Source organism: Eriocheir sinensis, chromosome 30 (genome assembly GCF_024679095.1).
Source record: "Eriocheir sinensis breed Jianghai 21 chromosome 30, ASM2467909v1, whole genome shotgun sequence".
In the NCBI taxonomy this organism is placed as follows: domain Eukaryota; kingdom Metazoa; phylum Arthropoda; class Malacostraca; order Decapoda; family Varunidae; genus Eriocheir; species Eriocheir sinensis.
The window spans coordinates 5851459-5862425 of NC_066538.1; the positions used below are offsets into that span (position 1 = coordinate 5851459).

At 43.4% G+C, this 10967-nt stretch overlaps 1 protein-coding gene across 1 annotated transcript in view; it reads left to right on the forward strand.

The window, feature by feature from the left end:
• Positions 1 to 10670: 10670 nt before the first annotated feature.
• Positions 10671 to 10967, forward strand: part of LOC127005745 (golgin subfamily A member 6-like protein 22) — a 2283-nt gene continuing 1986 nt past the window's right edge. The window contains exon 1 of the mRNA XM_050874856.1: positions 10671 to 10967. This exon is cut by the window's right edge and continues 375 nt beyond it. Coding sequence (XP_050730813.1) covers positions 10671 to 10967 — 297 coding nt within the window.

Here is a 10967-nt window from a genome sequence, read left to right on the forward strand (position 1 = left end):
AACCAGTCCACACCCCCATAACCAACCCGCCCCGCCGCCCATCCCGCATCCCAGTGCCCCGCCCCGCCAGGACTGCCTCGGCGGGGAACCCAACCCAACTTCCCTTCCATAACCCACTCCACACCCTTACAACCACCACCAATCCTCCCCGGCCCGCATCCCCATCCCCTTACACACACACGCCCACGCCTCATCCTCCACTGCCCCGTCCCCCCACCCTCCTGCTCTCAGCGAAGAGTAAGGTGTTCAGCAGACAAGGGCTGTTGCAGGATTTCTCTTATTATTATCATTACTTTTAACTGATATCTCTATTAGTCTGGTTTTAGTCAGTTACTACTACTATTACTGGGTCATCTTTTACTATTACTGCTTCAGTTGTGTGTGATACTAGTGATCACAGTATTGACTGTATTTACACTGTGAACTAATCCCAAAACAATAGTTTTCGGATTAGTTCCCAATGTGAATACGAGAGAGAGAGAGAGAGAGAGAGGAAAGACATGTGAAAATAATTAAGGTATTTCATGAACAATTATGCCTCGGTCACACATTCACGTATCAAGCCACGTACGCCCACGCACGAACAGAAATTGGTAGTCGGCAACCGCTTACGTAAGTACTACGTAAATGTCCCGTAATGCGTATTTACGTACGTGAGCATACGGGGCGGAGACGGGGGGGTCGCTACGCACCACCCGAGCGTGCGTGGGGAGCCACGCATCTTTCGACATGTTCGAAAGATACGTGGCTGCTCACGTCAACCGCCATTTTACGTGGCTCCACGCGTACAACGTGGCTCATACCTGGCGCTTACGGCGTGCTTGCGGGGCGCTTACACGTGGTCCCACGCTGCTCCCCTGTTCCCGCAACGCAATGCGTGGGTCCTCACGCGGTGCAGGAGCATCCGTGGCACCAGCGCCGCTCCTCGGGTACCCGCGACGACATTGCAACGTTGTGCATGGTGTGTATACGCCGTGCGGCGGGCTTGCGGCTTCAGTTCCTCTCTCGGACTAGCAACAGCATATACCTAGAAGCCACCACCACTGCCTCTCACCCCCGCCAGCGACCTCGTCAGTAGACCTTGTCGCCACTGCTTTGAACTATGCCTAAGGACACCACCAAGAGATCATGGAAGGGGGCTTCTTAAGCTTCAGGGTCACCCAAACCTCCAACAACCCGCGGGCAACCTGCTTCCAAGCCTCTGGTGTTTGTGGCACCTGCAGTTCCTCATCTCCGTAGACAGCAACAATAGCCCTGCAGGTCTCTGGTACAGTGTAACTAATGGTGTTGTGGGCTACTCGGAATGAGTATTGCAGACCCTTGTATGAGTCAGCCGTGGCGAGAAACGTAGGGTGATAGCCACACGCAGGCCTGGCTCAAGGGATTCTCTTCAGAATGTGCGTTGATTCTGAATGTGGGGTGTGACAAGTTCAGCTGTTTCACTGAAGAGGTCCTTGTCAATCCGGGAAAAACTCCTGTACAGTTCTGGACTTTCGGTTGCCAGCTCCTCCATCAGGTTGTCATAGTGGCCTAGCTCCACTCTTTGCAGGTACGGCCAAGCCCAAACCCTCCTCGGCCTCCTCTTTTTTCTGTTTTTTTCACTTGCAAGGTGGACCTTCACAACTAACACCAGTGCCATGGCGTGCACATACTCCAGGATGGCCTCCATTAATTATGTGTTATGGCTGTTTGCTGGTGTTATAAGGGCAAGGATGTCTTCAATGTTCTCCATGTTGATTCAGCAGGAGGGGAGTACTTCTTGATGTAGGTAGATGTTGACGGGAACTGCAATCACAGGTGTGCAGCACGGCCCTTATGTACGTACCTCTCACGTTTACCCACCGACGTACGTGGGGATAACGTGAGGATGACCTGGTCGTAACGCACCACGTTACACATACGGTACACGTACGTGGCTGTTACGTGCTCTGCCACGCACTACTTGTGAGGGGGGGGCCTCTTGTCGTGGCAATTCGGGTAAGCGTCACGTCATGCTTGCGCAGTGCGTAGGCTTAATACGCATTACCTCGTACTTATGTTATGGCGTCCCTATGTTGACCGTGCAAGCTTTACGTACATCGGCCCGTGACACGTATCCAGGTGATTGCGTCTACAAAAACAGCGTATTGCCACGTATGGGCCAAAAATCACATACGTGAGCATGCGTGGGCTTGATACGTGAATGTGTGACCAAGGCTTTACTTTCGTTTCTTCATCTTCATCTTCAGACTTACTTTTAGACTCCTGCAGTTCTTCGATCATTCTCTGTAAGTCTACCCAAGAATTGGAGCGTCACGTCATATTATTTGTTAATCCAGGACTGCTGAAAGTTATCAGCGTCTGCCCTGATTCTTTTTTTTCCTGCTGACTCTTTGGATACTTTCAAGCAAGATGTAAATAATTTAGAACAAAAAAATTCAAGTGATGAAAAAAGCAAATCTGCAACACGCTCCTCTGATACATACTAAACTGAATGCAAGCCGCTCTTCATCCCCCTGCCCGTCACCCTTGTGAGTGAAGAGGTGAACAGCACGAGAGAAGGTCGCCACAAGAGACGATATATTTACACGTGCTGGAGTCTAGACCTAAAGCAGAGTTTTGAAAAGGCCGCGTCGAACCGAGGTATGGGGTCTGATAGAGGTTGGTGGGGACGCCAGTCATCCCCTCCCTTTGATCTTGACCTAGGTGTCAAGATCAATGGGAGAACCTTTGTAGACAGACGTGGCTGTAAATTACCTTGGTGCCATGTCTATCTACATTACGCCATGTCTATCTACCATACAGCCATTGCTTCTGGATGCTGGGTTGTGCCTTGGCCTCTGTGCCATGATCGTCCACAGCCTGGCCGCTGGGAGCTCTTGCCTGAGGGTACACTCAAGCACACTTTTCCTTTTCTGTTTTTTCATCCTCGTGTTTTCTTTCAAAATGTGTGTAGGGCAGGCTTACAGGAAAGGCTACGGTGCCTAGTGGGTTTTCATGAGGTTGCCTTCCTCTTAGCTACATCTTTTACTTCTATCTTTTTCTTTCCTTTCTAAACCTTTCATGACTGTCCTCCCTCCAGCTGACTTGGCACTCCTGGGGGCAGCGATGCCTTGCATGGTGTGGCGGCTCCCCCATGTTGACCGTTTATTCTTACATTTATGAACGTCTTTTACGACTTTTCATTTTAAGCTCTTTTGTAAATATTATTGGTTTCTTTTTTTAATTTTACATCTTACGTAGTGCAAATGAATTACAGTTACGTCGATGAGCGGGCAGCGGCCCGCCGATGGGGGAAATATTATTGGTGTTGCTGTTTTTGTTAAACTCTACTTTGTAAATATTGTTGCTGTTTTTGTTAAGTTTATTTTTTTATAACGTTGCCTTTGTGCTGTTTTTACTTTTATTATCTGGTGACACTGAGTTAAGACCTGGCCCTATGCGCAGTAAATTAGTCAGTGTCGTATGCTATATAGTTATATCAGAGGCCTTCATGCCAAGATCAGTGATCTTATTGTTGCCTCAGGCCAGCATGACCTTTCGTTTTGCTCAGAGGCACTTGCTTCTCAAATGCGGCATAGTATATCTGAATTGCTTATTCTTGGCTTCAAGAAGCCAATACTACTGAAGCGTGATGCCTTTCCTAGAGTTCGTTGTATGGCAGTTTACATTCGCAGTGGCTTCTCTGCCTATCATTAAGTCATGTTTCGAATGTGAGTGTCATGAGGTTCAGGTCATGAAAATGTAAGGAATGGATAATAATTTTTATATTTTTTGCATCTAACGTAACCCAGACCTTGACGACAGCATGTTTGATTGTGTGGCCGATAAGATGGCAGCCGTACAGCAGACTGATAGGAATTAAGGCTTCATTTATTGTTGTTGGTGACTTCATTGTTCATCACAGAGTGGCTGAACTCTGCTTCACCAAGTGATTGTCCTGGGGCTGCAGCTCTTGATTTTACAACAGAGTCTGGTTGTGAGCGATCAGTTACGAAAGCCACACACAGGCCTGGCAATTGCCTTGATCTTCGCTCGACTGATTCTCCTGCTGTCATCACTGCTATTATTATTATTTATTTTTTTTACATGTGGCTTATAGCGTCGGTAGGCTAATCCATATGGGCCTGATGGTCGGCCCGAGCCCGTCATGGCGCAGGCACTTGTTTATAGTGGCGCCATTATTATTGGCTCATGCTGCCCCCCGGAGCTCAATCTTGATTTCACTTGCGCTGTACAGCTTCTTCTAGAGTGCGGGTTGATAGGTGGTCTTCAGGACAGCGTGTGGGTAGTCTTAGGCCACTCGGCGGTGACTGAAAAACCCCAAGTGGATAGCGGCGGATTCGAACCCACATCATGGACAACGCGCTGAATGCGGCGCCGGCACGCTAACCACTCAGCCATCGGGTCGTCAGATCATTGTATACTTTCTGCCACTTTAAAAATCAATCAAAACATCCCAGATGTATCATTTTCTGGTAAAGTTTACCTCAGTCGCGGGCAGATTGGGATGGTATTTTTTTCTGACATTTCTAATCTTGATTGGCCACACATTTATAATAATAATGATATGATTCGATCATTAAACAGCTTTGTGGTTGACATCATGGAAAGAAGGGTTCCTTCAAGAACATTAAATCTTCGCATAAAAGAAAAAGAGCTCTTGGTTTAATAACGACTGTAGGCGTGCCTGTCAGGAGAGGCAAGTAGCATATAATATTTGAAGTCGAAACCGATCAAATTGAACTTGGAGAAATTATACTCGATTCAGAACTGAGGCGCAGTCTGTTTATGTTGCAGCTGAAATAGAACATAGTGACAGTGTCAAAGAAACACTCTGGTGTACATCAGCAACACAAGTGGCGGTCCACCCTAAACACTGCTCTAGGGTAGGTGGTGGCCGAAGTGATAGCGTACTGGACCCACATTCGCCGCGTGATGGACGACGCGGGTTCGAATCCCCACGCTACCACTCGGATTTTTCAGTCACCGCCGAGTGGCTTAAAACTACCCACATGCTGTCCTGAAGACCACCCATCAACCCGGACTCTAGAGGAAGCCGTCCAAGCGAATCAAGAACGAGTTCCGGGGGGCAGCATGAGCCAATGCAAGATGGCGCCACTATAAACACTCGCCTGCGCCAGAACGGGCTGGGCCGACCATCAGGCCCCACCTGGATATATATATATATATATATATATATATATATATATATCCTGTTAGGGTAAATTAAACCTGGCTTACCATTTTACAGTTTTAATCCTAGCTCAACTTACTAAGGTTACCTACTCTACTGAAGATATGCTACACTTCACCTACTCAATGTCTATAGTTGATTGGTCATTTTAAATGAAGCCTCGTACGGCAAGAATTATGGTCTTAATGCACCACAACCCGAATGCACCACTACCTGAATGCACCAACTCCTGGTCTGAACGCACCATGTATAAAGCTCCAATGAACCACATGCCTGGTCCTAATGCACCACTCCCAGTCTGAATGCACCACCCTTTATGGTCCCAATGCACCAACCTAAGGCCAACAGACCCTTCTCTCTTTAACCACGTTGAGGCTCAGTGATCCGATGTCTGAAAACTGTATAGTATAGTAATAAAATATAAGCAATACTTTTACAAACCAAGCAAGTAAACAGTCATGCCGTGATGCCTCGTGGAGACAGACACACGCAACAGGTCACACCAGCTGATCAGCTGACAGGCTTAGTCCTTGGCAGCTCTGATATTCGAACACTCGGCTCACAACCGAGAGAGCCCGGGCTCGATTCACGGGCGGAGTGGAAAAATTTGGGCGGCTTTTCCGATACCCTACGCCCCTGTCCACCCAGCAGTGAATGGGTACCAGGTATTAATCGGGGGTTGTCTCCGTCTCCTGGGATCTGTTCCTTCACCTATAATTCCGTCCCCTTCTGTCTCTCTCCGGTACAGTCGCGATATGAAGTGATGTCGCCGCTCTCAAAATGTTTCGTACGGGAGCATTTGAAGGTAACGGAAGTGATGTGTATTTATTGTTTATGTTATAATGTTCCCTTTTAATGATAATCTGTAATACGTTGTGATGTAAAACACGGTAAAATAACATAGTAGTACCTGAATTACAATTATACATTCATTTGTTTTTAAAAAATGCGACTGCGAATGTCATGTGTTGTCTTCAGTACTGAAGACAACCTTGAAATGATTTAGCTCACGTCGTGTGCTTATCCTTGCAAGACAGTTGTTATACGCTGTTCAGATTTAAGCGATATATATATATATATATATATATATATATATATATATATATATATATATATATATATATATATATATATATATATATATATATATATATATATATATATATATATATATATATATATATATATATATATATATATATATATATATATATATATATATATATATATATTCTGGGTCATTCCATGAACTGTCTTCTGCAGTTATTAATACACACGCACAGTATGACACGGAGCGAATGGACAGTTACTGGCATTACTTTGCGTTTTATTGATTAAGAAACGATCAAATAATAAGGTTTCACATTAAACACCTTTTATTCACTATGATGGCGCTTCTTTTAAGCATGGGCACTGAAATATATAGTAACATTGCTCAGTAACGATGATGAATGAAGAATGCCTTCATAGGTAGGTTGCCATATCTGAACTATCAAAATTCCGGACGCCTCTGCGAATACTCGACCAAAGCCTAATCTTTGGCAACGCTGCGATTAGCCTACCCGCCCGCACCACGACGACCACCTCCATTTCAAAGCCATATATTCTTATTTCCCCACTTTCCTCGATTATTCTATGGCACTTATTAGCTGTGGACATGTTCCACTGATCACCTCCAAGCATTAGAAGTCTACATGAAGCTCTTGTCATCGTTATATTGACCAAGAAAGGCAATGATGTTTGCGATCGGCGGCAAAGAGTGAGCTTGGAGTTACAAAACACGACTATTCTGAAGCTATTTATTCTTATTTTTCCATCTCCGACTATCCCACGGTAGTTATAGGCTATGGGCATCTTCCCTTGATCACTTTCATTCATTAGAAGTCCACGGAAAGCTTTTGTTATCGTTATGTTGACCACGAAAAGCAAAGAGTGCGTCAGGGCTGAATAATAGGTATGGTGCGCGGGCGATGACGTCATCATCAAACGAGAGTATAAATTAAATAAATTACGCCATCCTAGTTTAGGATATCGACTAATTATGCATGTCCTATATATTGTGCATATGTTAGATTTATTGTTGTCAACAATGATCATGAAAAGATAATTTTACTTTCTGTTTGAGTAATATGTCGATATTTGGACTTCATTTGGTTTTTTCCTTGGTGAACGAAAACATTTTGTGTCAAAATATTTCGACAACTCTTCGGAAGACATCATTGAATATTTCTTTTCTATTTTTTTTCTAGCTAGTAAAATTTATTTAGTTAAGTTATGATGAAGATACAGGAAAATAATGGTACTCTTGATAATATATAACGATACTTGCGTGATCGAAAATAAACGTACACGGCGACATCACTTCATATCGCGACGATACATGACCATAGATGTTGCGCCGATTAAACGAAACTTTCCAACCTTCTTTTCTGATATTCGACCGGCGAATGTATACCAAACTTTCTACAATCAAGCTGATAATTCTTTTCACTTTGTGAAACAGTGACACTTACAAAATTTATAATAATTATTATGTAAGAATAATATCTTGCCCGTAATTCATTAGTGTTGCAATGAGCGAAAAACATATTTACATGTGACTGCATTACGAATTGCGTGTAACAGAAAACCTGCAGCCGTACTGACGAGAGACGGGTAACTGATGGAAAATCTTTGTTTTCATGAAATGTTTATGCAATCGAAATATTAATTAACATAATTTCTTTAACTTTGAATATAACAAGCATTGTATTGTTTATTTTTTATTTTTTTAGTACTACTAGCGCTACTTTTTTTTTAAACTGTCCATTCAGCATTTCAGCTTTTTCTTTTTTAAACTATCAAATTCAGGTCGCCATCACGGGCTCCCGGACTGCCGGGCCCCGGGACTGTAGTACCTCACCTTCACCCCCCACCCCTTGTGGGGGCCCTGTATATATATATATATATATATATATATATATATATATATATATATATATATATATATATATATATATATATATAAAAGGAGGAACATGTGAACCAGTTGTACATGAAAAGTATCAAGTCTATTTGTCCTGTACTGGTCCTGTAGCAAGTCAGGCACCAGTGAATCATTTCCATTTCTTACAAGAAAAATATTCAAAAGCATAAAGAAATAAACTATTAGTCCTACTTAGGATTTTTGTGGAAAACTCATCTTGGGGAATGTATATTAAACTATGGTTTCATTTAACATTGGCCAGGTTTAATTCAAGAAAATGGCCTCATAAGACTGAAACAAATTATCAGTGGAAACAAGCAAGGATTAATGCATAAAATAATCATTTAAATAAAAAAAATCGATCTAAATAAAATAAAAATCCGATATAAATCAAATTCGTGGATTTTTTTTTCTTTTTTTTTTTAGAAAAAATCTTGATTTTTTCCAACCCTGCTTAAACCTGATGGGATCCTAACTCGCTGCACGAAAGAGAAGGCAAAGATTTTAGCTAAGCTTGTTAACTAGAACCTAAACTGACATTAATAGAATTTCGATCCCGTGAGGTTAAATGTCTTTTCCTTGAAATTGATTCTAATGGCGGCACTCATCCTAATGGAATTTGTCCTCTTTTTTTTTTTCTTTAAGTTCTGATCTACTGGCACCAAAACTGTCAGTGATTTCTCGAAAGCTGATCAGGTCTGGATGTTTTTCCTCTTGCTGGAGGATTGGTGATGTGACTGCTGTCCCTACAGGTCTTATGGAAAGTGTTTCACCTACTGACTATCGCCCAACAACACTAACACCTATTTTATCTGAAGTTTTCGAGCGACTGCTGGCACACTGGCACAGGGTCTCTATAAGTAAGCAGAGTGTGCTGGACTTTTGCCGAGTCTGCAGTTTGGTTTTCGTGAAGGTCCAGGCACTTGTGATGCTCTTCTAACAATTTCTGCAGACTTGGAAAAGGCTTTGGACTGTGGTCACGAGGCACGCGTGATAGGACTTGACTTTACTGCTGCCTTTGATCGTCTTCATCATGAGGCTCTCATTTTCAAATTGAAAAACATGGGTATTGGTGTGTCCTTGCTTCGTATAATTACTCAATTTTTAAGTAACAGGACTCGGAGGGTGGCAGTAGATGGCCAGCGCGGTGAGTTCAGTATTGTGATCTCAGGTGTCCCTCAAGGTAGTGTTTTGGGCCGTTGCTTTTCATCCTGTACATCATGACATGTGGATAGCTTTCCAAAATAAAGTAGTTGCCTTTGCTGATGATGCTGCCTTAATTGACGTTGTTTCATCTCCAGACATGAGACAAGTTCTTGCTGAGTCTCTAAATAGAGATCTTGCTAAAATCAGTGTTTGGTGCAAGGTGTGGATGGAGCTTGACTTTAAATCCAAAAAAAAAAATGATACTAAGCAGGTCCAGAACTCTTGATCGTCCACATGCCAATCTCTTCATTGATAATTATAAATAATGTTTCCTGAGCACTGAGTAGCTCGTTCAAGATTACATAAGAACATAAGAACGTAAGGAGTCTGCAAGAGGCCGGTTGGCCTATACAAGGCAGCTCCTGTACACTCAACCCCACCTTACCTCACCATCCATGGCTTTATCCAACCTCTTCTTGAATGTATCTATGGTACTGGCACCCACAACATGGCTCCAAAGCCTGTTCCATTCGTCCACCACTCTGTTGGTGAACCAATTCTTGCCTATGTCTTTGTTGAATCTGCTGGGAGTAACTTTTGATAGCAAGTTGACCTTTGAACAACATATTCGTTGCATATCTTCCTCAGTTGCACAGAAAATTGGTATTCTGAGGAAGTCTTTTAGGAATTTTGGTGACAAATCTATTGTGATGAATTACTTTAACTTTTTTATACTTCCAAGTCTGGCGTATTGCTCCCCAGTTTGGTGCTCATTCTCATCTTAAATTATTGGATAAAAAACTTGCGTGCAGTTAATTTCTTATTCCTGACTCAAGCACCGACTTGTGGCACAGACGTGCCATCAGCTCACTCTGCTTACTATATAAAATATATCATAATGTAAGTCACCCTCTGCACGGGGCTCTACCTGGCTTATTTGTTCCTACACGCACTACCAGGAATGCGGCCAGTGCCAATAGTTGTGCATTCTCTCTCATTAGATTTAACACCAACAAGATATTTTATTCCACCCACCATTAAGAAGTGGAACGAATTGCCTAGCCATGTTGTTGCATCTGTAGAGCTTCGGAGGTTAAGCTGGGCGCAAATAAATCTTTATTACGTCGACTTTGAAGCTTAATTTTTAATCATTTTAATGAATTAATGCCAGTATAGCAATACCTGAGTCGTTGTATATCATATAATTTTACTTTCTTCTGTCTCTTTCCTTTTCCTTACCAAGTGGCTTCCCCTGATGGAGCCATCTGGTTTATGGTCTTCGACTGTTTCCGGCAGGGTTTGCATCTTGACTTACAATAATAATAATAATCAAGGATTCTAGAGTGTCTTCTCTAGACTCCTTGGCCACTACCATACTCCGCAATGTACTTGTGCGAGACTGCAAGCTTTGTGCGCGTGGTGAAGGGCCTTCTGCCCGCTGAGGGGGAGCTGGAGGCGCCGGCCACGGCCTTCCCCTTCCTCAGGCTGTTCCGGCGATATAGGGTGAGCTTGCCCCAGCACCTGGCTGACGGCAAGCACGAGAAGGAGGAAACATTTGTGAACAACAAGACAATACAGAAGGCAGAGGAGGAGGAGGAGCAGGAGGAGAAGGTGAGCCTGAAGGAACAAGACGAGCTGTCTTCGTTCCCCGAGTTGCACGAACTGGAGGAAACACTGGAC